This window comes from Hyla sarda, chromosome 7, assembly GCF_029499605.1.
Source record: "Hyla sarda isolate aHylSar1 chromosome 7, aHylSar1.hap1, whole genome shotgun sequence".
NCBI lineage: Eukaryota > Metazoa > Chordata > Amphibia > Anura > Hylidae > Hyla > Hyla sarda.
This window is the reverse complement of record NC_079195.1, coordinates 66,424,531-66,450,449: the sequence shown is the minus strand read 5'-3', so window position 1 is coordinate 66,450,449 and position 25,919 is coordinate 66,424,531. Positions and strand designations below refer to the sequence as shown.

Here is a 25,919-nt window from a genome sequence, read left to right as displayed (position 1 = left end):
TCCATTTGTCTTTACTGTTAGGTACTCGATATTCAGGTTGTTTACCCTACTCAGGTTCTCGAGTAGAGTGATTTTTGTTCAACTAAAGATTTCTTAAATTGCAATAATTCAACCAAAGTTGTCACCAGCCCTTAATGGTCCAGCTCTGTAACATTTGCCCATACCCATTGGACAAGGTATCTAGTGTGTAGAAAAGGGAAACATACATAGAACGTTTCATGGAGATCACAGCTTTATTGTAACACATGGAATTCATATATACAGAAATTTACAAAGGTGCAATATTGCCCAATAATAAATGCACAAGGCTTTTAATACAATTTATATATCTACATACTTTATGGGCAGGCGCCCACTTTTGAGTGCTCGGAAGTTATTATGGACACATTATAAATAACTATAGGACTGTACAAATTAAATATAAAATAAGTGAATTTATAAAAGCAGCTATATACATTAAGATACTATATATATATATATAATTTTGTGCCTTTACATAAATGATTCTGCTATTAAACTGTGCTTTGAAATGGTCTGAACTGTGTGGGAAGATTGTCCGCTGGATAGACAATGGGACCAGTCTTCATGGTCGGTGGCCCATTTAGAAGATCCCAGTCACAATTTCGGCACAGCTCGATGATGAAAGTCTTAAGGAGTATATTGGCAAACTCTTTGCCCACACAGTTCCTTACACCTCCTCCAAATGGAATGAAATTGAATCTGGAGGAGTCTTCAGGGAATGGAGTTAAGAAACGGTCAGGGTTGAACTCATCTTTGTTTGGAAAAATGTCAGCAACATCATGAGTGTCGGCAATACTGTATATGACATTCCACCCCTTTGGAATCTGATAGCCCTTAAAAAGGAAGAAGAAAAGAAATGCATAAATACCAAGGCAAGGTAATGCAGGTAATAACACTACATAGGTGTGACATGCAGCACTGGCCAGGATGCTATAAAACAGTAAAAGAGGTCTGCAATTAGGGTCACCATGAGCCAAGTGACAGGCATGAAATTGCCTGCAAGTTGTCTGATGTTCTGTTCACTGCTGTAAAGGACCTTGTGAACTTAGCAGAGTTAGATCAAAGGGTCCTGCACTCTCTACATTCAGGAGAACATGCAATAAAGCCAACAGCCACCTCCTACAATAGCTGTAGTAAATACTAGACCTCAAATAAATTCAGGTTCCCTTTGTAGGTCTGTCAAAAGAAACAAGTATGCGGGCAGGAGACACATGCCCTTCTCAATTCATATGAAGGTTGCATCCAGCATTTCGTACTTCCTAGCCAAGTTAAAAGTCTGCTATCCAACAGGCAAGACAGCGAGTGCACTTTTTAAGCATTTATCCAATTTCTTACTCAGAAATCTGAAGTTCTGATACAAGTTTTGTGAATGCAGTGTACATAAGAGTTCCATGTAGTTTTGAAAAGTGACCACAATAGAAGTCTACATATCTATGAAGGCTTGAAAAAACATTTGTATTAGCCCAATTGACATGTATATGTATATAGACTTACATTTAGGACAAAAGTCTTCAAAGCAACTCGAAAGCCTCCGGGAACTGGTGGAACAAGGCGAAGGGTTTCCTTCAGGACACAACCAGTGTATTTAAGCTGCTGTAATACATCCAGAGTCAAAGCTTTCTTTTCATCAGGATTACTAGATAAGAGACCCTAGAAATAAGAGAACAAACCCTTAGTGGAAAGTGCAATAAATCTTTCTATTTGTAGCATTTTTGGCAAATCAGACTCTGAGACCACCATCAACTTTAGAACATAGGAGCAAGGTCATGAAATCTTACCTTAGAGTCAAGCTCTTGACGAACTTTCTGCACAACCTCCTTATGAAGGCCAAGAAACGTTATAAGAGATGTGGCAGCACTCGCCGTGGTCCCATGGCCACCAAATAGCAGTTCAGTTGCAGATTCTTTCAGTGCCTGAAGAAACAATGGCAAAGCGTAAGGCTTTAAAAATACACACTTGTTTTAGGAGAGTTTCCATTTTAACTATTTTGTGATTGCTGCAGTCCACAGGAGCACACCAAGCTTCATGCAACTCAATATGCTGCTCTGGACAGCATTTGTGGCACAATAGGTAAAACTGGAAAAAGCGTGTGTGTGGGTGTGTCATTTTAGATGTACAAGGATTTGGGTACATACCTGCAAGTTCACAGGTTCTCCGGCCCTCCGGCTATGGTCAATCAGCAACTGTAAGGCATCTTTACAAGTCCCCTCTGGTTCCTTCTGCAACTTTTCTTTAATGTTTTCTTCAATTTTAGCATGAATTATATTTCTTGCCCTCAAGCCCTAAAACAATGCAAAGACAAAGTTCCATTATAATCTTTTAGAAGAGCATTCTTAAAATGAAAAAAAAATAATAATCCACAGATCATATAGAAATGTGAGAGGTGGTTTGAACACTTACCTTGTAGAGGCCACTAAATGGAACATCAATGGGAAGAGAGAAGAGATTCCTGATCATTTCCTCAAAAGCTTCCACCAATGGTTGTTCGTGCGTCGGGTCCATTTGTTCGGGCTCAAATCCCAGAAGCAGTCTCATGGCTATACGAAACATGAGGCGCTTGACGGCGGGGTACACTAGCACACAGGAATCGTTCTGCATCCAAAGATGAATGGCATTGCTCATCTCTTCCTCCATGACTGGCAAATAGTTCTCCAAAGCTTCCCTGGAGAAGGCTTGCATGATGACCTAAGACAGGGGAAGAGACTTCTATTACTACCCAGCTTGTCTTCATATGACAACATTACAGTATGTTAATAGATTTCATTAATATGAGGTTAAAAGGTTGCTGCATATCTAAGTAATCCTTGTTGGCAAATGAGTTACCCCCCCTGGGGAAGGGATTAGCGCCCCCTCCCTGTCCCAAGCTTAATGCACTAAATGGATTAATCAGAACCACCCAGAGTGCAGCACTAAGACCCCAGTTCCATCCCATACAAATCTATCACCATTAACATGTTGACCCAGGAGCTACAGGTTATTTGCAGATCACAAACTGGACATAGGATGGCGCTGCTGCCTCACACATTAACTGCCTGGCAAAACAGGAGATCTCACATGCGCTTTTACGCACGAGAAACGCATGGGTCAGGCTGCACTCACCTTCTTCATGTGCTTGTGCTGGCTGTCATGCAGATTGGAGAGACATCCGGAGCCCAGGATGGTACGGACAGAGGCCGGCCAGTGCACGGACACCAGCTTGTGCTCCCCAAGGAGGATTTGCCGCACGTTTTCCGAGCCCATGATGCGCACGGTTGGAGTTCCAAACAGATGCGTCTTGTAGATGTGCCCGTACTTTCTGCGCTTTAGTTGAAGGAATTTTCGTCTCTGCAAACAAAACGGAAAGCGAACGTTAAACGGTTGACTAGATTTCATTCAAAGTTCAATTTAATATAAACCAATCAGCGTTAGGACGGTTGAGCAGTTGTTTACAAATACGCAGCGTTAGGACAGTTGAGCAGTTGTTTACAAATACATTGCTTTTGTAAACTAAACAGCGTTTATAGCAGAAGAAGCCGTTACAATAGTCTGCTATAGAGCCGGAGCGCAGCGCAGGTGCACAGTGTGCAGCATCCACACACAGGACAGTCTCTAGCCAATCTGCCAAGGAACGCACTTACCTGGAGCACCATCTGCAGGGTTTCTCCAAAGAAAGGAAGCCCCATCGTGCCAGGGGGCAGCGGGTTCTGGCAGCCAGTGTCCCTACAGCTGTAGCAGTACAGTTCCCACAATTTGACAGTAGTGAGAAGCAGAAGGACTGGCAGCACCAGGGTGCACAGGGCACTAATGACAAGGGTGAACAGCTCCATAGTGGTCAGTGCTGGGCGCCCCTACATACTGCTCTCAGCCCCCAGTGTCGCCCTTATATAGCAGCTCCAGGTCTGCCCCCTTTTTTTTTTTTTTTCTTACCTTGCTCAGATAAATTAGTTCACACAAAGTTCATCTTTAATTGCAGATTGTAGCATCAGAGCAGGGCCCCTCCCCCGGGGACAAGGCGCACCAAAAATCTTTAACCATTTGGATTCTTTTTTTTTTCCCACCTCCAGAGCTTCACACAGTCGGCAGCTTTTGCTTTGAAAAGGTGTTAATTTCCCAAGCACAATGTCCAGTCCCTTAGAGCTATGCAAGTCAATGGTCCATTTAATAGAAGGGTGTGTGCTATTTACTTTTCTAATGCATCCTGGACTGAGGGGCTTAATCCCAATAGAAAGAGAGAGCTGGACATCCAGGCACAGGGTGAAGATGCAGAGCAATGTTCCCTCTATAGTGATGTTTCCCTATCCAGGGTGCCTCCAGCTGTTGCAAAACTACAACTCCCAGGATGCCCGGACAGCCTCCGGCTGTCCGGGCAATCTGGGAGTTGTAGTTTTGCAACAGCTGGAGGCACCCTGGTTGGGAAACACTGCTATATAGGCATAGCATTGCTGAGGTTACATTAGAGAAATGTTACTTCAACCTGTGGCTTTCCAGCTGTTACAAGACTACAACTCCCATCATTCCCTGACAACTGGAGAGCCACAGGTAGAGAAAGAGTTCATTAGAGCAATCTATTCTCCTTATAACCCTAGGATCAATATATGAACCTGCTCAAGGGCTATTTAGGGAAAGCAATTGCCAATAAGTGATCACCAAATAGAAAGAGAGAGCTGGACATCCAGGCACAGGGTGAAGATACAGAGCAATGTTCCTTCTATAGCAATGTTTCCCTATCCAGGGTGTAGTTTTGCAACAGCTGAAGGCACCCTGGTTGGGAAACACTGCTATATAGGCATAGCATTACTGAGGTTACATTAGAGAAATGTTCCTCCAACCTGTGGCTTTCCAGCTCTTACAGGACTACAATTCCCATCATTCTCTGAGAGCTGGAGACACCCTGGTTGGGAAACACTGCTATATAGGCATAGAATTACTGAGGTTACATTAGAGAAATGTTCCTCCAACCTGTGGCTTTCCAGCTCTTACAAGACTACAATTCCCATCATTCCCTGAGAGCTGGAGGCACCCTGGGAGAGAACTGGACATCCAGGCACAGGGTGAAGATATAGAGCAATGTTCCCTCTATAGTGATGTTTCCCTATCCAGGGTGCCTCCAGCTGTTGCAAAACTACAACTCCCAGGATGCCCTTATTGTTATTACTGTCCGGACAACCTGGGAGTTGTAGTTTTGCTACAGCTGGAGGCACCCTGGTTGGGAAACACTGCTATATAGGCATAGCATTGCTGAGGTTACATTAGAGAAATGTTTCTCCAACCTGTGGCTTTCCAGCTGTTACAAGACTACAACTCCCATCATTCCCTGACAGCTGGAGAGCCACAGGTAGAGAAGAGTTCATTAGAGCAATCTATTCTCCTTATAACCCTTATAGGATCAATATATGAACCTGCTCAAGGGCTGTTTAGGGAAAGCAATTGCCAATAAGTGATCACCAATTTGCAATACTATATTAGTCCATTTGTTTTGACTTCCGTTTATACCCAGTGAAAGGACAATAAGGAACTGGAGATCATGAAGTCATTTGTATAAATGACAATAATTTTGTCGTTACTCACTGGTTCATATAACCTGTTCACACAAAGCGATTACTTTGGTGGATTTTATGCACCTATACCGAGAATCACAGATGATGTACCAGGTAGTCCAGAGCTTGATGTTATCTTTAGGTGTAAACATGCCAATTCCTACCAGGATCCCCAAATTGCCTACTTGCCAATTTGCTAATATATATATATATATATATATATATATATATATATATATATATATATATATATGTATATATATATATATATGGGGTCTATTCACACGTACAATATCATGCATATATTTGATGCTGTGTTTAATGATTTAGTTTACACTGAACTCTGCAGTTTCAAATCCTGCGCATCAAATCTGCATAAGATACTGTACGTGTGAATATACCCTATAACTGCAAAAATTTAGAATTTTGTGTGTGGTGCACAACCTAATTTTGGAATTTTTTAGGCTAAGTTTCTACTAGTTTTATTTTGTTGAGGGGTTTTGGGGGGGGGGAACGCCAAGAAAAATGCCAATTTTGTCGCATTGGTGTTTTTTCAGCTAAGAAACGCTGTGGCCAGATGTTAGCTGTAAATCAATGAGAAATCGCAAAATTCTTATTCCACTTGGCGTTTTTCACTTTGGCGTTTTTTTTTTTTTTATCCTTTTGGTGTTTTTTCACTCTTTTTTGGCGTTTTTCAGCTCCTTGGCAGTTTTCCAAAAACGCAGCATATTGAGCCACTAGCGATTTTTTTGTCAAAATCGTGGCATTTTTCTCCCATAGAAGGTAATGGGAGTGAAAAAACGGCAAAAAAAAAACCATATGTGGGTTTTAACTTTGGCGTTTTTTCAGGCAGTTTTTATTCTTTTTTGGACGTTAGTGATCCAAAAAAGTGAAGGTATCTCCCTTTTTTAATAATATTTCATAGGGTAAAAATAGTACAGTAGTGAAGGAAAAAATTGTATCTAACGAAATGTATCTTTTTTATTACAACATTTTTATAAATTTTTAAAACAGGGATCAATATATGTGGGCGGGCGGGCAGGCGGAGTGTGTTTTTCACTTTTTTTCTTTCTTTTTTACATTTTTTCAGGTAATACTACTACTCCCAGCATGGAATACACTGTTCCATGATGGGAGTAGTAGTACCTGTACTAATTGACAGATCGCCCATTGCGATCCTTCTGTATAATGTATAGATGCGGCGGCTGCTCTTCACTGGTCCCCTGCACTGACGTATATATACACCTATTCATATTTCCCACAGAGAGCTGTGATTGGCCACATGGTTCCAGCCAATCACAGCTCTCTGTGGGAAATAGGAATATGTTTATATATATATACGTCAGTGCAGAAGACCATAGAAGAGCGCCCGGCCGCATCTATACATTATACAGGAGGATCACAGCGGGTGTCAGGAGTGACATCCGCTGTGGTCTTTCATTAACTGCAGGTACTACTACTCCCAACATGGAGCACACTCTGCTCCGTACTGGGAGCTGTAGTACCTGCATTAATAGACAGATCGCAACAGGTGTCAGAAGTTACACTCGCTGCGATCTGTCTATTAATGCAGGTACTACAGCTCCCAGCATGGAGCAGAGTGTGCTCCATGTTGGGAGTAGTAGTACCTGCAGGTAAGAACAGATCACAGCGGGTATCACTACTGACACCCGCTGTGATCGTCCTATCTAATGCAGAGATGGAGCAGCTGTACCATCTCCGCACTATACTCCGGCCACTCACTCATTCATATTTTCCTCAGAGCTGTGATTGGCTGCAACCATCCGGCCAATCACCACTCTGGGCGGAAAATATGAATGAGTGATGTTCTATTCACATCACTGGCCGGCCCAGAGTACAGAGCAGAGATGCAAGCGCTGTATAGAGCAGGTCTCTCTGCCATATTATGGACGATTGCATTGGGTGTCACGACTGACACCCGAGGCGATATGTACATTAGTACAGTCTGTTCCATGCTGGGAGTAGTAGTACTACCTAAAAAATTTAAAAAATAGAGAAAAAAAAGTGAAACACACACACTTTATTAACAATTTAAAAAAATGTTGTTATATAATATACATTTCATTAAATAAAAAAATTTTCATCACTACTGCATCCTTTTTTTATTTTTTATTTTTTTTTTGGTACCCAACTAATTTTGGGTTAAAAAAAAACCTCCAAGCTGCAATTTCCACACAAATGAAAAAACGCCAGACGCAGGAAATTGCACTGCCGTTTTTTCTTGCGTTTTTTCTTGCATTTTTTTTTTCCAAACCAAAAAACGCAGGACAAAAAACAAGTAGAAACTTATCCTTAATGAAACCCGAAGTGGATACAAAACACAAAAAAAAGTTGCAAATATTTCTATTATAGTTTTTCTCTGTGTTAGTTTCACTCCTGGCTTTTGCTGAAAATACTAAATACATATTATGTGGAAACATAGCCTTAGAGCCCTATTAAATGGCCCGAGCCCATCTGTAAATGAGTACCCATCTAGAAGATCGGCGCTCATTTACACAGCCTATCACAAGGCTCGAGCGACGCTGCACAAACTATCGCTGGATTGGCTGTGATCAGTCATTGGCAGCACTTCTCCTATTAGATGAATGATGATTTATTTGACGGGTCAAGATGACCCAATCAGCTGATCACTGGCCCTATTAAACAGGGCAAGACCGTCCAGTTTGGCAGAAAATCAGCCCCTGTAATATGGCCCTTAGCCTCTATCCTATTCTATGCGTACAGGGTGCCTAGTATATTCATGTATAAATTAGATTTGTGCTCGCCGAATAGCCACAGAGGTGCCCAGAAGCCTCATTGTGAGGCAATGAAAATCCTAAAATATGCAAAATCCAGCATTACGGTGCGTTCACACTGAGTAATGTGAACAGAATCACCGCTTGCAGAATTCTGTGAGTGGATATTCCATCTGGTGGCCACTGCCGAAATACTACGGTGGTAGGACTGCGCTGCCCTGTATGTCACCATTAACAAAAATGAAGGGCTTGCGGACCTCCGCGCAAAGAATGAATATGTTCTTTCTTTGAGCGGATAAATTTCAGCGGCGGAATTGTCTGCCGTTGAAATTTCTCAGTGAAAACAGGTCTCACGGAAGACCCATTCACACTGATGTTAATGTGCACTGCACGTAATTCCGCGGGAATCACGCGGTGTGAACATACCCTTACTCTGTATCAAAATCCACACATTTATCATCTCGGTCACTTAAAAACTTGGTCAGCATAAAATGGTCATCAAATGGTCACGCGTTTCCATCCTTTATGTAAAAAGTTTATATGGGTCTTTGAGATTAATGTTCTCATATACACTTTGGGAAAGAACGTAGTGTAGAATGTGAGCACATTTGGTATGTTTATGTGAACTTTATATTAATGCAGACTCCCTGTTCTATGGGAGATAATACAAATAAAGTATTGGATTTCAATACAGAGGAGTGCTGGACTTTGTGGCCCAGATTTATCAAAGAATGTCTACGGTAGAGGTATTTTCCCACGTTTATTTGGGTGGTGGGTTTGACTAGCATGTATCTTATTTATCAAAAAGGTGCAGCAGGATGATGGATTTTGCGCAGCTCTGCTGTGGTGGGAAAAGCTCTACCACATACACTTTTTTTTAGACGCTTGTGAGGGAGGGAAGTAGACACTTTCCCGGGTCCTGAATTTGGCAGGTTAGGTGTTTTTACTTCATTTCACATGGTGATGCCGGGACATTTTTACCTGCATTTAGACGCTACAGTCAAATTTGATTGCGGTGTCTAAGGGGTTAAAGCCGGGCATCACTGTGATGAGGGATATCTGGCATTAGAGATGGGTCCTGGTGGCAGATAGCCGCCAGCACCACCCAGCTATGACCTGCACTCAGCTCCTGATTGCATGTCATAGAAGGGGAGTGGGACGCTGTAGTCTGCAAGAGGTTAAAGGTTGAATTGTGGAAGGTAGAAGTGATTCTCACGCCTACTGGTAGGTGATGTAGCTTTGCGCCTAAAAAAGTACCTTTGCGCACAAAATAGCGACTTTTGACAAAAGTCGCAAATGATAAATTCGTGACCGCTGCATGGTCAAAAAGAAAAGGTTCTACGGGTAGACAAAAAGAGTGAAACTGTCCATATGAAAAGACGCATAAAAGTTGCTAAATTTGCTTCTTTCGCCCGAACTGCGGCAAAACATAGACAAAAAAATAAAAAGCTCTAAAAGCAATGATAAATCTCCCTCTGTATGTCTGTATAATCTTGATGGGAGATTTATCAAAACCTGTGCAGAGGAAAACTTGACCATAGCAACCAATCAGATCGCTTCTTTCATTTTTCACAGGCCTTCCTAAAAATGAAAGAAGCAAGCTGATTGGTTGCTATGGGCAACTGGGCAAGTTTTGATAAATCTCCCCCTTGGTCTTTAATAAAGACTCTTCTATAGAGGATATGGTGACATATTTTTAAGTTCTATTACATACTAAGCATGCCGACCATCTTTTATAGCCTTTTCTCAGACATCCGCTCCTCTAAAAGACCATTTTCAATGCAATGTTAGGCTGGGTCCACACTACGTTTTCTCCCATACGGGAGCGCATACGGCAGGGGGGAGCTAAAAGCTCGCGCTCCCGTATGTGACCGTATGCGCTCCCGTATGCCATTCACTTCAATGAGCCGACCGGAGTGAAACGTTCGGTCCGGTCGGCTCATTTTTGCGCCGTATGCGCTTTTACAACCGGACCTAAAACCGTGGTTGACCACAGTTTTAGGTCCGGTTGTAAAAGCGCATACGGCGCAAAAATGAGCCGACCGGACCGAACGTTTCACTCCGGTCGGCTCATTGAAGTGAATGGCATACGGGAGCGCATACGGTCACATACGGGAGCGCGAGCTTTTAGCTCCCTCCTGCCGTATGCGCTCCCGTATGGGACAAAACGTAGTGTGGACCCAGCCTTATGTGGTTTCACTGTTTATGGATGTACAGTAGGGCACCTTAGACTGCTATGGGTGATGGACAACGCTATACAGAGATCCCTCAACTTACAATGGCCTCAACATACAATAGTTTCAACATACAATGGTCTTTTCTGGACCATTGTAACTTGAAACCAGACTCAACATACAATGCTACAGAAAGTCCAGATCTGTGAAACATGTCACAACTGGAGGAACTGACCAATCAGAATGGGCATTGTACTGGTAAATCACCTCTATTACTGAAGTGCATGCACTGACCGGCTGTCTGGTAGCGCCCCCTACAGTACAGGGAGGAACTACTACTTCTTACCTGTGCCAGGGTTAGCTGCTCCTATGGACACCAAGTAAGGGTGGCTCAATTTCGGACAATGGGGGGTATGTATGAAGGATTTTACCCTGTTTTTTTTTTACTGTGATTCGTCTCAAATTTCCTTTTATGTCACTTTTTGCTACAAACAATTGCGCCAAATGGTTTAGAACAAAATCACTGATTTCACTTTGTTAGTCGTGATTTCAGTTACAATCATTCTTTGGTCTGGAATTCATTAATTGCGACTTTTCGATTTGGCGCAAGTTTAGGCGCAAATACCTTCATTTAGGCGCAAATCTACACCATGAATAAAGTGACAGAGAAAATAGCTACAACAATAGAACGTCCCAAAGTCAGATTTACTGCCTGGAATTCTGGGGTCTGCGCCTTTTGTAGGGCTACATTTGTGCCAAAATTACAAACTTGCGTACGATAATTGATAATTTTGGCGCAAATATGCTCCATTTGACGCAAAAAAAAAACATACATAAAATCACACATTGCTACACCATTATTGATACATGTCCCCCAATGTGTGTACTGTATAGGACCCGGAAGAAGCTCCTGTCCTCTACATAAACCATTGTTTCCCAACCAGGGTGCCTCCAGCTGTTGCAAAACTACAACTCCCAGCATGCCCGGACAGCCAACGGCTGTCCGGGCATGCTGGGAGTTGTAGTTTTGCAACAGCTGGAGGCACCCTGGTTGGGAAACAAAGACTGAAGAGTGATTTACAGCTTCCAGCAGCTATTTCTTACTTTTTTATATGTAAGGATTTTCTTTATCTGTATTGGTTATCTACTTATTTTTGTTTAATCCTCACTTTTTCCTATTTTTGGATGACATTTTGGGGGCTTCAGAACCAATTACCAGGTTTCCATAGAGTTCTGGTCTCAACATACAATGGTTTCAACATACATTGGTCGTCCTGGAACCAATTAATATTGTAACTTGAGGGACCACGCAAGTTGTATACAAGGGCTTTTTGCTAGGCTTAGAAGTATATAGTGTAACGGAATTGCATGTATCTATTGTGCTATAATCTATAATAAAAAAAAAAACAATTTTCCTGTAAATATTGGGACAGACTCATCGATGCCTGGAACTGTAAAAGTGACTTATTTCCCAAACACTACTGCAACATTACTTAACACTATAAGATCCCATCATTTGAAGAAGGTCAGATTTGTCACTACAACATGTTTATCAATGTATATAGCTATTCATAGGTGTATTATTTTCTAGCTTGGTGTATTGAAATGTGTAAAAAAAAATACAGATGGCTTAACCGTATATCCTGGGTCTTGCGGAATATTCTGAACCACACATATTTAGTGATTCTGCTATAGAGGATACAGGGCATACAGTCATGTTTTAGCATTTCTATTACAGCTGCAATATCCAGACCTTCTGCATTTCTATTGCCATTTCCCTAGTCACTGAACATTATGGTGATATAAGTTTAGTTATAGTAAATAGAATTGCATATATTCCAGGTTTGCTGCGTTTTTCACGTTGCATTAAAGTCTGTAGTGCAATGTTTTCCAAACAGTGTGTCTCCAGCTGTTGCAAAACTACAACTCCCAGCATGCCCACAGCTTCCGTCGTCTCCCTCCCTGCACATTAACCTCTGCACAGGTCATGGCGCATGCCTAAAAAACCCACCATAGAAGTCAATAGGGTGGGCTCCAGCCTTATTTCCTATGTCCATGTGGCTGCTGTAAAGCATATCTCTAATTCAGTGTTTTCCAAATGGTGTGTCTTCAGCTGTTGCAATATTACAACTCCCAGTATGCCCACAGCTTCCCTCTTACCCCTCCCTGCACATTGACCTCTGCACAGGTCACGGTGCATGCCTACAAAAAACTACCCCATAGTAGTCAAAAGGGTGGGCTCCAGACTTGTTTCCTATGTCCATGTAGCTGCTGTAAAGCATATCTCTATATCTCTATAGTCAGTGGTTTCCAAATGGTGTGTCTCCAACTGATGCATAACTACAACTCCCAGCATGCCTGGACAGCTACCGGGCTGTCCGGGCATGCTAGTAGTTGTAGTCTTGCTACAACCAGAGACACACCATTTGGAAACCACTGCTGTAGTGCAATACGAAATGCCCTGCTATTATAGTGGTGTTTCTGCTAGGTTTTTGGGGCATATAGTATTTTGTTCTTTTTTTTTTTTCTCCAGATATGATGTTTTTCCCATAAACTTCTCTATAGAAACCCCATTAAAAAAAAAATGTTATAAAACGGGGACCGAGGGCAATTCCTCCCGTCACTTTGCCGATTAAGGTCAGGGCTTGACCCCCATGTGCGATATCTTGGCTGAACTTTTCATGGTGCCACCAACATGAAGTATCGCTGGTGTCGGGGGCTGTTTAGTATCCTCTTTATTTGAGGAATATTATTTCAGGAATAGACCATAACAATAACGATAAAGCTCTATGGGGATATTGATTGACAGTCCGAGGACTGGGGCCGGATTTGGGCTGATTGCGGGAGCTTATGGAGCATAATGAGGTGCTTAGATGTGGAACATCAAACACTGTGTACAGCCAGAGACATTCCTCCTATGTTATACCATTAGCCTGGCCTGCATTTCACCCCTGTTCTCAGATTGTATTTACGTTCAGGGTCCTGAGAGGAATAAGCAAGGAAGAGGAGCAAGTTCTTAAACTTATGATGCAGGGCTAATCGCTGGTTCAAACTCAGGTCAGCAGGGAAAGCAAGGTTATATTAATAGGTAAACACCCAGCTACTGCCTCCCACAAATAGATCACATCCTCACTGTAATGCTGTGTCCTATGGGACATCAGATGATCATAGGAGCAGGGAGGAAAGTGCATCACCCCTGGAAATCACCCTGCTACACGTTATAGCGTCGCCAGTAATGCTGAACATACATCACGTGGAACCCAACCAAAGTTCATTACACCGGCAATGTCATTCAAAGTCATTGCCAGGTCTGTTGGTTGAATACTCAATGCAACATGTAGCATCGCGGGTCAGCAGCTTGCGTAGAACTACAAAATCCAGCAATAAGATATGGCTATAAAACAGGACATACGATATAGACTCTGTCCATGTAAAAGGCAGCAAGATTTGTTGCCCTGTGTAAGTGACAGGTAAAAGGCTTAAAGGGGTTATCCAGGAAAAAAAAAACTTTTTTATATATATATCAACTGGCTCCAGAAAGTTAAACCGATTTGTAAATTACTTCTATTAAAAAAGCTTAATCCTTTAAGTACTTATGGTCTGCTGAAGTTGAGTTGTTCTTTTCTGTCTAAGACAAGTGCTCTCTGATGACACCTGTCTCGGGAACTGTCCAGAGTAGAAGAAAAGCCCCATAGCAAACCTCCTCCTCCTCCTTCTACTCTGTGCAGTTCCCGAGACAAACAGAGATGTCAGCAGAGAGCACAGTTGCCAGACAGAAAAGAACAACTCAACTTCAGCAGCTGATAATTATTGGAAGGATTAAGATTTTTTTTAATAGAAGTAATTTACAAATCAGTTTAACTTTCTGGAGCTGGTTGATATAAAAAAAAAAAAAAGTTTTTTCCTTGAATACCCCTTTAATATTTAACCTATTTATCATATACAATCTATGTGCAGCTTTTGCAAAACTACACGTATCAGCAGTACTGCTTGAAAGGTGAGGTTAAGGCTGTGTTCACATCAGCGTTGTTCAAATCCGTTAGGAAATGTCCGTTACTGACACATAACGGAGGTCATTCATGACAGATATGAAATGGTTAACGAAAGTAAGGCTGAGTTTACATCGCTGTTCACATCCATCCTGTTCAGGGACCGTTTGGTTAACAACGGACACTGCCGGGTCCTGACAGACGCCATTCACTTGTATGCGGTCCATCGGGGATCCGATAGTTTACCAGAGAAAAAAATGTGCATGCATTCTATATTTTTCTCTGCTAAACTCCCATCGTTCTGACAGAATTGTTGATGGAACTCTGAAAAGCGGAGTCCCGTGAACTTGTGAATGTGAACTTAGCCTTAAATGGTAAAAGATTGTGTAAAACTTAAAAATAAAATAACTGACCATTAACATCCGTTAGACACCACTAAAACATCCTTTAATTTCCGTTCATTTTTAACCAGTTTTTTTTCTCTCTTTTTTTTTTGCTTAGTAGCAATAACGGATATAAAGATTATGAAAGTTAGCGGAGGTTACTTAGCGGAGGTTACTTCCGTCATCATAGACATCAATGTTAAAACACTAACGTACATTAGAATATCTGTTATGTATGATGGAAAAAAAATACAGCATGTCCGGTATTTTTTTTTGTTATAAATAACTAAAATACAGCATAATGATGATAACTGGGTACAATTGAGATTACAAATAGGATACGTTACCTTCATTTTAATTTCCGTTTCTCAATTTCTCTAACAGAATTGAGCAACTGAAATGAAAAATGCTGATGTGAACCCACCCTAAGGCTAAGTTTCTACTTGTTTTTTTGTCCTGCGTTTTTTGGGTTGAAAAAAAGTCTGAAAAAACGCAAGTGCAACTTCCGGCGTCTAGCGTTTTTTCATTTGTATGGAAATTGCATTTTTGGCACTTTTGGCAGTTTTTTTGGTGCCCAAAATTGGTTGGGTACCAAAAAAAGAAAAAAAAAGAATGCAGTAGTGATGGAAAAAAAAATATTTAACAAAATTGAAATTTTTTATAACTAATTGTTAATACATTTTTAATAAAGTGTGTGTGTGTGTTTAAATTTTTTTTCTCAGTTTTTACATTTTTTAGGTAGTACTACTACTCCCAGCAGGGAACAGACTGTTCCATGATGGGAGTAGTAGTACCTGTACTAATAGACATATCGCCCCCGGGTGTCAGTCATGACACCAGATGCGATCGACCATAATATAGCAGAGATGTGGAGCGGCTCTATACAGCGCTCACATCTCTGCACTATACTCTGGCCAGTGATGTGAATAGAACATCATTCATATTTTCTGCCCAGAGTGGTGATTGGCCGGATGGTTGCAGCCAATCACCGCTCTGAGGGAAATATGAATGAGTGAGTGGCCGGCCTGAGTATAGTGCAGAGATGCGAGCGCAGGAGAAAGCCGCTTTGCATCTCTGCTATAGACAGGACGATCACAGCGGATATCAGTAGTGATACCCGCTGTGATCTGTTCTTACCTTCAGGTACTACTACTCCCAACATGGAACACACACTGCTCCATGCTGGGAGCTGTAGTACCTGCATTAATAGACAGATCGCAGCAAGTGTAATTTCTGACACCTGTTGCGATCTGTCAATTAATGCAGGTACTACAGCTCCCAGCATGGAGCAGAGTGTGCTCCATGTTGGGAGTAGTAGTACCTGCAGTTAAGGAAAGATCACAGTGGATGTCACTCCTGACACCCGCTGTGATCCTCCTATATAATGTATAGATGCAGGCGTCCGCTCTTCTATGGTCCTCTGCACTGACGTATATATACACATATTCCTATTTCCCACAGAGAGCTGTGATTGGCTGGAACCATCTGACCAATCACAGCTCTCTGCGGGAAATATGAATAGGTGTATATATACGACAGTGCAGGGGACCATAGAAGAGCGGCCGGCCACATCTATACATTATACAGGAGGATCGCAACGGGCGATCTGTCTATTAGTACAGGTACTACTACTCCCATCATGGAACAGTGTGTTCCATGCTGGGAGTAGTAGTACTACCTAAAAAAAATTAAAAAAATAAAGAGTAAAGTAAAACACACACACACTCTACATTTTTATTATTTTCGGCTACATTTTGAGATCCCTCCCCGCCCACATAAATTGATCCCTGTTTTAAGAATTTATAAAAATGTTGTTATAAAAAAAAGATACATTTCGTTAGATACAATATTTTCCTTCACTACTATATCTTTTTTTTTTTTTTTTTTTTAATGGTACCCTACGAAATTTTATTAAAAAAGGTATCTCCATCACTATTTTGGTTCGCTAAAGTCCAAAAAAGAATAAAAACCGCCTGCAAAAATCCAGTTAAAACCCACATATGGTTTTTCTTGGCGTTTTTTCCCTCCCAAAGACTTCTATGGGAGAAAAACGCCACGATTTTGACAAAAAAAAATCGCCAGTGGCTCAACATGCTGCGATTTTGGAAAACCGACAAGGAGCTGAAAAATGCCAAAAACAAAAAGTGTAAAAACGCCAAAAGGATTAAAAAAAAACGACACAGTGGAAAACGCCAAGTGGAATAAGAATTTAGCGATTTCTCATTGATTTACAGCTAACATCTGTCCGCAGCGTTTTTTGGCCCAAAAAAAACCCATGCGGCAGAATTGGTGTTTTTCTTGGCGTTTAAAAAAAAAAAAACAAGTAGAAACTTAGCCTAAGAAAAGCAGGGGATAGAATTTTATAGCCACGGGACTGGTATAGCAACTTTTAGGCTAGGTTTCCACACAGGATTTTTCAGGCTTTTTTTTTACTTTCACTGCAGTTTTTGAGCCAAAGCCAGACGTAGATCCATAAGGAAGGAGAAGTCCTTCCTTTATATTTCCCATACCTTTTGAATACACTTCTGGCTTTGGCTGAAAAAATACAATTCTGGCTTTGGCCAAAAAATGCCAGTAAAAAACCTGTGTTGAAACCTAGCCCTAGGGTAAATGCACACTAGACAGATATGCTGCAGATTTTTTCGCCCAGTGAATCCACATCAGTGGATTTTAAAATCTGCGGCATGTTCATTTATGTTGCGAATTTGTTGCAGATTTTCACCATTTAAATCAATGGGGAGTGTAAAATCTGCACCAAACCCACAATGGGTTATATGCGCATTTTCTGCAGATGTTATAACTTAAATAAACTGTCTGGTGTGTATTTACCTTACAAATGCATACAGTGTTCAAACATATACAGAACTGTGAAAGTGTCTATTGGACCTTGCTGGGTCTTGTAGTCCTGCAGCCATGTCAAAGGTTGCAAAATTGTAGTCACATGTAAGATTGGGAATACCAGGAGTTGATTTGCTGACGGTGGATATAATGGAGAACAGTGTTCTGTATCTCATATTTGTATATATCATATTATAGATCGAAATGTGATGTATGGAGGTGTCAGCTGTGAAGGAATTTCTTCCTCTGTCCTTACACATATGTGCTGCCATTATCCCTGGAATTGGGGCTGGATTTATAACCGGCCTTGTCTTTCATCAACTGGTCAACATTACATCCGCAGCCTTCACATGAGGTGCTCACCACAGGGCTCTTGGGTGCAAGCTCCACTAATACCATCAGACTGGGTTCATATGTATGTCATAGACCCTCGTGTCATGGGGATATAATGTTTATTGATGGGAATCTGATTACCCTAAAGTGACCCCTGTAATAGGACTGGGCTTAGGAATCCAGCTCCATGCTGCTCTCCCTGCAGGGTGTAAGAATAAGCCATATGTATCTCAGTGGCAGCAATTTGGAATTCAGACCTTCTGCTGTGTTCTAATGAATGAAGTAATTTAATACCAACCTGTGTTACCGTACCTGGGTGTGCTATACTGAGCATTGTTGTGGAAATGCGCCCTTCACACCTGACTCCAGGTGGGATTACTGTCATTTCCATACATGGAGGTGAAAACATCAGGAACAATGTATCCAGTTCAAATGTGAATGTGCAATTAGAATTCATCGATGGGATAATGACGCTGGAAACGGGGGCCCACATTACCCGCAGAGGTCATGTTTTGCCAAAACAAACTTCTCTTCTCTTTCCATACAAGTCAGGGTGTTGTTACTATTCTCCTATTCAATGGCTTCACTAATACTCTGCGTGGACGGTTGTTTCCTGGGAAGAGGATAAAGAGGTTGATTTTTATTGAAAACAAATGTGCAAATGGACAAACAAACAACAGAGTCAATAGAGATATAAGGAATGAGAGAAATTAATCTTGTGTATGTACATATATATAAATCAATCATTCATATTTACAGGAGAATGTATATATATATATATATATATATATATATATATATTAATACAATCTCCTGTAAATATGAATGATTGAGTATTGGGAGATGGGACTACACCTAACTTTGGTGACAACACATGCTACAAAGCCAAAGAGGACAGTGTCACACTGCCTCCATTCCACAGCACTGCCTCCATTCCACAGCATTGCCTCCATTCCACAGCACTGCCTCCATTCCACAGCATTGCCTCCATTCCACAGCATTGCCTCATTCCACAGCATTGCCTTCATTCCACAGTATTGCCTCCATTCCACAGCACTGCCTTCATTCCACAGTATTGCCTCCATTCCACAGCACTGCCTCCATTCCACAGCATTGCCTCCATTCCACAGCACTGCCTCCATTCCACAGCATTGCCTCCATTCCACAGAACTGCCTCCATTCCACAGCACTGCCTCCATTCCACAGCACTGCCTCCATTCCACAGCATTGCCTCCATTCCACAGCATTGCCTCCATTCCACAGCACTGCCTCCATTCCACAGCACTGCCTCCATTCCACAGCACTGCCTCCATTCCACAGCACTGCCTCCATTCCATAGCACTGCCTCCATTCCATAGCACTGCCTCCATTCCACAGCACTGCCTCCATTCCACAGCACTGCCTCCATTCCATAGCACTGCCTCCATTCCATAGCACTGCCTCCATTCCATAACAGTCCATTGCAGCCAATGAAAATGAATGTGGTCGCGTGAAAGAAGTTTACTGAATGGATTTCTGGAGGCTGTTGGGTTGCAGTAAAACATGCCATGCTTTTCCCTACTTGATGATATATAAATATCACAGAAAAACCAGATATTGGGCTAAAATTTGGTAAAAGTTTCCATATAGCAGATTTAAAGGGTATTGTCATGTTTTATGTTTGTATCTATAGTATAGGGGACAACAAGCATATCACTGGGGTTCCGACTGCTGGGACTCCTACTGATCCCAAGAACAGGGCCAAAATTGTCTGCGGAATGAATGGTGCACATGTGTACGGCCAATGCTTCATTCATTCTCAATGAGGCCGCCAAACAGTTCAGCTGCCACATAGATAATGCATGGAACGCTGGTCGCGCACCTTACATGCTGGGGAAAATGTTGCCCCCTTTGTCGGTGTGACTGGGAATCCCAGGAGTCAGACCCCCACCAATCAGCTTGTTGTCCCCTATAGATAGGGGGTTACAACTCGAGATGGGAATACCCCTTAGTTAACCATACAAATAGCTGTTGGCCAAATGTTTGTTCAGCCAACAACTACACTATGCCTACTGATTTCCCAATGTACATGCAGGCTTGCGTATTGAATAGGAAGAGGGGAGAAAGCGGCTTATCTTCCTTGAGTACAGGATCGGGTATGTTAAAATCCTACATGTCGACCCTTGTCTTCCTCGACATCTGCCAATGAGGGAAGAGCTGAAAGACTCCCGTGTACATTAGATGATCAGCCGATCTTACCAAATGAATAGGTTTGGCTGACAACAATCTAGTGTGTTCCTTTACGCAATCCAATCATGCAAATGATGCCATGGAATGCACACGCTGCAGTATAATGGGTAAAATCCTTGGCATGGAATATACATTTTTTTAAACCTGGCCCTTGGATCCGTACAGATTAACTCAAGAGCATTAGAAGGAGGTTTTGGAATTCCCTACTCGTGCATTGTACTGTACTTTGTTGCAGACATGACCCGATGGAGCAAAGAGGAGCTATTATTGTTCTTGGTCAATTAGACAAGTGATTAAAATGAGGTTTGCCATCTTGTGAATGGAGGTTACTAGGCATAGGTCAGCCCAGGGGTGACATGGTTCATTCAGGTAATAAAACCTCCCCTTTTCAGTGCCTGAGATGGATATGACTCAATCCAAAGCTTGATGCTTCATATTTTCTATATATAAAGGGTGGTGTATCCTGTAATATAGTTCATGTGAACAGCTGAGGCATGCAAGCATTGTATGTAATGATCTCATTGCCTGTATAACACCGAGAGCAGCTTGTTCAATCCCAGCTCCGTCTGGAACACCACGTGGGAATGTTTTACTCACTGCTATAAATGGGCTTGCCAGAACGAGCCCCGAGAGGTGAAAAATTCTCAAGTCTCAAAGTTCAGCGTAAAATATTGCTGGACAGAAAGGTGCAGATTCTAGAAAAAAAAAATTATATATATATTAGTCACTGCAGTATGGTAAAGGTTAATAATCTACGGTATATTGTGTACTTCTGTAAAAGGATGCCCAGGGCATCGACCACCTTTCAGTTTCACATACTTAGCACATTGTTTCCCAACCAGAGTATCTCCAGCTGTTGCAAAACTACAACTCCCAGCATGCCTAGACATGCTGGGAGTTGTAGTTTTGCAACAGCTGGAGGCAGCCATGTTGTGAAACTAAAAGGTGGCAACGATGGCTCCATTGTATGTCTATGAAGCCCATCTCTGGCAAGCACTTGGACCGCTGTACTGCGTGTTTCACCGGGCTATACCTAAAGATCAGAGGGGGTCTCAGCACTGACACCCTGACTGATCTAAACTTTTGACATGTCAAACTTTTTTTTATATATGACAGTAACGCCTTCAAAGTTATTCCACATAAAACACATTGATACACTAATATATTGAGAACTCGTATATAAATCTGGCACGGAAGACCTTTCCATAGTCCTGAAATTTGCTTCTTGGCAAAATGTCTATTTTAAAATAATTCTCCCAGACTGGGTGGGTCTTCTACCCAGGTCAGGGGGGCAAAACACCTCACATGGCTAAGATGGTGGTGGTGGGTGGGGGTTTGAAAACAATGTGTTTCTAACCCTGCCCCCATCCTCTCCTGCAGGGGCGATTCACAAATTTTGCTCTATCTGCACCAATTTAGATGGACAGAGGTCCCTTAAATGGGCACTGTCACCAACTTTATTTTTTGATATGTTGTAGTACTTATGTACTACAACATATCTCTAATATACTTTTATTATTATTTTTTCATTAAAAAGGTTTAATTTACATTTAAAAACCGGCCACTGAAAAAGGACTGATTTTGGAGTGGCAATCAGTCCTTTTTCAGTTAGGCTGCATTCGCTCCCTGCCTGTCAATCAGACAGGCGGGAGCGAGCGCATTGGCTCCCCGGCCACTGGCTGGGAGGCCACTCCTCCCGCACATCGCCGCCGCCTCGTTGCCGCCGCTGTCCCTGCACGCCCACTGCCGGACTCTGCAGTAACTGCAAGTGTAATGAGGGAACGGGGTATGCGGGGCAGGGCGGGGGGGGGGGGGAGGAGGGAACGGGCTAGTGCCGTAGCGGGGGGGGGGGGGGGGGGAGGCTAGTAAAAAAAAAATTGAATGGTGAGAGCTACCCTTTAAGATAAAATATTCATTGGTTCCAGGATGACCATTGTAAGTAAAAAAAAATTGTATTTTAAGACCATAAAATCGATGGAGCTGGTAATTGGTTCTGAAGCACGAAAATATCATCCAAAATAGGAAAAATTTAGATAATTTTTTTTTTTTTTAAGATACAAAGCAAGTCCATACATATAAAAGTCAGATAGTGCTGCTGCATGCCGTAAATCCTTTTATATGCTGAGGATAGGAACTTCTTTAAAAGGGTGCTCCGCCCCAAGACATCTTATCCCCTATCCATAGGGGATAAGATGTCTGTTCGAGGGTGTCTGGCCACTGGGACCCCCCACTATCTCTGTGCCGGCACCGCGGCTTTATGAACATGGAAGCTGTGAGCTTTCGTGTTTGTGACGTCATGCCACACCTCTTCCTTCATGTCTATGGGAGGGGGGGTGATGGCACAGAGTTCGCTCCGTGCACTGGATGACTGGGGTGCCTCAGCGACCCCCTGTGATCAGACATCTTATCCCCTATCCTTTGGATAAGATGTCTAGGGGCGGAGTACCCCTTTAAGGTCATATATAGAACACACACCGAAATTAGGCATCCCTCACCGGATGTCCAAGGGCGTAGTTGTTTCTGTCATAGGTAGAGTAGTACAAAACATGTAGTACCGCACTATACTATAGAGGGGGCGCCAGTAGACACCTAATCACTCCATACGGGTTTTATCAGCGAAAGACCAAATTTGATTGACTTGATCTTGCGGCCATTAAAGGGGTGGTCCAGCAAAAAGCAACTTATCCCCTATCTACAGGATAGGGGATAAGTGTCTAATCACAGAGGTTCCAGATCACTGATCACTGCCCCCCCCCCGCAAAATCCTGATCGGGCCTCCTCGTGCTACACAGTACACTCGCTCCATTTGTTCTCTATAGGAGCGCTGAAGAGACCCGAGTGCTGAACTTGGGCATTTCCATAGAAATGAAAAGATTGCAGAGAGCCAGGGCCCCTTAAGGGATTGCTGGGGGTCCCAGTGATCAGACCCCAGTGATTAGACATTTATCCCTGATCCTGTAGATACGGATTATGTTGTTTTTCACCGGACCACCTCTTACCACAAACATAGATTTGTATTCCCTGGCAGAGTCTGGTTTTAAGTTACAATGGTCCAGAAAAGACCATTGTACGTTGTAAATATTGTAACCGGAGGCCATTGTAACGCGAGGGATCACTGTACTTATTCCTACTGTAATGTGAAAGCCTTGGCGATGTGCGAAGCTGGCATCAAAGCTTCTAATTCACTGTCTATGAAACGCTGAACATGTAGCAACCGTACAGGGGAAAGGTTGATAGCATAATTGCGCTTCACCCTCGTGCGGCGTCTTCAGAGTCCTATAAAGACAATTACATGGAGAACATCTGATCGGTGAGTCAGAAATACCAGAGGAATAATGCCAGGATGATGACAGGAAGGTGGGGCACGGGATGTTGCCGCATTAGTTTTGACTCATATCTAAATGATGGTTTGGGCCGTTACCACGAAATGATTGCAACAACTTCGGATCATAGTGATGGATGAAAATATAAGATGTGGCCCTTTATGTGGGATCTATAGGGGCAGAAATATACAGAAGACTGTTAAAGGAGTACTCCGGCAGCAGGGGTTTGTTTTCTAATTATTGTATAAAATAAATAAACATCTACATACAAGCGCTCCCGCAGAGTTCTTCTTTAAGAATCTTCTGCAGATTTCTGCCCACTGCCCCTGGCATTCTGGTGCCCTAAAATTTGATGGGCCACAGCTCTGGAGCTATAGACAATCCGGTATAGTTACCACCAGTATACAGTGATCCCTCAACTTACAATGGCCTCAACATACAATGGTTTCAACATACAATGGTCTTTCCTGGATCATTGTAAGTTGAAACCAGACTCAACATACAATGCTACGGACAGCCCAGATCTGTGAAACAAGTCAATGTCTGAAAGAACCGACCAATCAGAATGGGCATTTCACTGGTAAAACACCTGTATTACTGAAGTGCATGCACTGACTGGCGTCTGTTGGCGACTCCTACAGTACAGAGAGGTATTACATGTTCTGTACTCTTTACCTGTGCCAGGGTTACCTGCTCCTTTGGACACCAGGTAAGGGCGACTCCATGTTACTTTTTTAGGACATTGCACGTACTGTACAGGACCCCGAAGAAGCTCCTGTCCTCTACATAGACCAGTGTTTCCCAAGCAGGGTGCCCCAAGCAGTTGCAAAACTACAACTCCCAGCATGCCCGGACAGCCTTTGGCTGTCCGGGCATGCTGGGAGTTGTAGTTTTGCAACAGCTGGAGGCTCCGTGCTTTGAAAACACTGACATAGACAGTGATTACAGCTCCCAGCATATCTTTAATACTTTTATATGTAAGGATTTGCTTTATCTGCATTAGTTATCTCCTTATTTTTCTTTAATTCTCACTTTCTCCTATTTTTGGATGACATTTTGGTGCCTTTAGAACCAATTACCAGGTTTCCATAGAGTTCTGGTCTCAACATACAATGGTTTCAACATACAATGGTCGTCCTGGAACCAATTAATATTGTAACTTGAGGGACTACTGTAGTTGCACTAACATGCACCAGTTGTCATTTTACTCACAAATGTCCAGGCAGTATAACAGAGGAACAGCATTGTTCCACAATTGTTATTAGAGTACACATCCTCTTAAAGTGCCCCAGTACTTTAAATCTTTTTCCCTATCAGCAGGATAGCTGTGACCGAACCCCCCCCCCCCCCCCAGCATTTTTAAAACTTTGAAGCCCTCTGCTTGTAAGGAAAGTGGACATTCCAAATACAGTTAATTATATGTTCATTCACATACACAATAAGTCTAGTTTGTGTTTGCATCATAAAGTTGAATTTTTTTACTTTTTGAAGACATTATAGGGCTTTTTAGTTTAGCAGCAATTTTCCAATTTTTCATAAAAATTTCAAAATCGGAATTTTTCAGGGACCAGTTCAGAAGTGAATTTGAGGGTCTTTATGTTAGAAATACCCTATAATGGACCCCATTATGAAAACTGCACCCCTAAAGTATTCAAAATGACATTCAGAAAGTTTGTTAACCCTTTAGGTGTTTCACAGGAATAGCAGCAAAGTGGAGGTGAAAATTCAAAAACTTTATTTTTTACAGTAACATGTTCTTGTAAACCCATTTTTTTTTCATTTTACAAGGGGTAATAGGTAAAAATGTCCCCCAAATGTGTAACCCTATTTCTCTCGAGTATGGAAATACCTCATATGTGGATGTAAAGTGTTCGGCGGGCGCAGTAGAGGGCTCAGAAGGGAAGGAGTGACAATGGGATTTTGGTGAGCGAATATTGCTGAAATGGTTTTTGGGGGGCATGTCACATTTAGGAAGTTCACATGGTGCCAGAACAGCAAAAAGAAAACCACATGGAACACTATTTGGGAAACTACACCATTCAAGGAACGTAACAAGGGGTACAGTGAGCCGTAACACCCCACAGGTGTTTGACGAATTTTCACTATAGTTGGACGTGAAAATGACATTTTTTTTTCACTAAAATGCTGGTGCAACCCCAAATTTTTCATTTTCACAAGGGGTAATAGGTAAAAATAAACCCCAAAATTTGTAACCCCATTTCTCTCCAGTAAGGAAATACCTCATATGTGGATGTAAAGTGCTCTGTGGGTGCACTAGAAGGCTCAGAAGGGAAGGAGTGACAATTGGATTTTGGAGAGCGAATTTTGCTGAAATGGTTGTTGTGGGGCATGTCACA

General features: G+C 42.2%; 1 protein-coding gene across 3 annotated transcripts; it reads right to left on the bottom strand.

Moving 5' to 3' along the window:
* Positions 1 to 223: 223 nt before the first annotated feature.
* Positions 224 to 23,478, bottom strand: LOC130281802 (cytochrome P450 26A1). Of its 3 annotated transcripts, none has more exons than XM_056529431.1 (9): positions 23,371 to 23,478; positions 20,837 to 20,934; positions 18,309 to 18,623; positions 3,121 to 3,345; positions 2,422 to 2,706; positions 2,157 to 2,303; positions 1,800 to 1,934; positions 1,516 to 1,671; positions 224 to 854 (listed from the first exon to the last, which is right to left on the bottom strand). In XM_056529431.1, exons 3-9 carry the CDS (start codon positions 18,501 to 18,503, stop codon positions 513 to 515), a joined length of 1,485 nt encoding a protein of 494 aa, XP_056385406.1. In that variant the 5' UTR covers positions 18,504 to 18,623; positions 20,837 to 20,934; positions 23,371 to 23,478; the 3' UTR covers positions 224 to 512. The 3 variants fall into 3 exon arrangements, with proteins under 3 accessions (XP_056385406.1, XP_056385408.1, XP_056385407.1); XM_056529433.1 differs by having other exon boundaries at positions 18,323 to 18,623; positions 23,371 to 23,418; XM_056529432.1 differs by lacking the exons at positions 18,309 to 18,623; positions 20,837 to 20,934; positions 23,371 to 23,478 and adding an exon at positions 3,639 to 3,872.
* Between the last annotated feature and the right edge of the window lie 2,441 nt (positions 23,479 to 25,919).

Coding starts and splice junctions, on each gene's coding strand:
- LOC130281802 (XM_056529431.1), bottom strand. CDS start 18,503: ATGTGGGCCCCCGTTTCCAGCGTCATTATCCCATCGATGAATTCTAAT. Junction 3,346..18,308: donor ACCCAGGTACGGTAACACAG/GTTGGTATTAAA, acceptor TTTTGTTTGCAG/AGACGAAAATTCCTTCAACT. Junction 2,707..3,120: donor AGCACAAGCACATGAAGAAG/GTGAGTGCAGCC, acceptor CCCCTGTCTTAG/GTCATCATGCAAGCCTTCTC.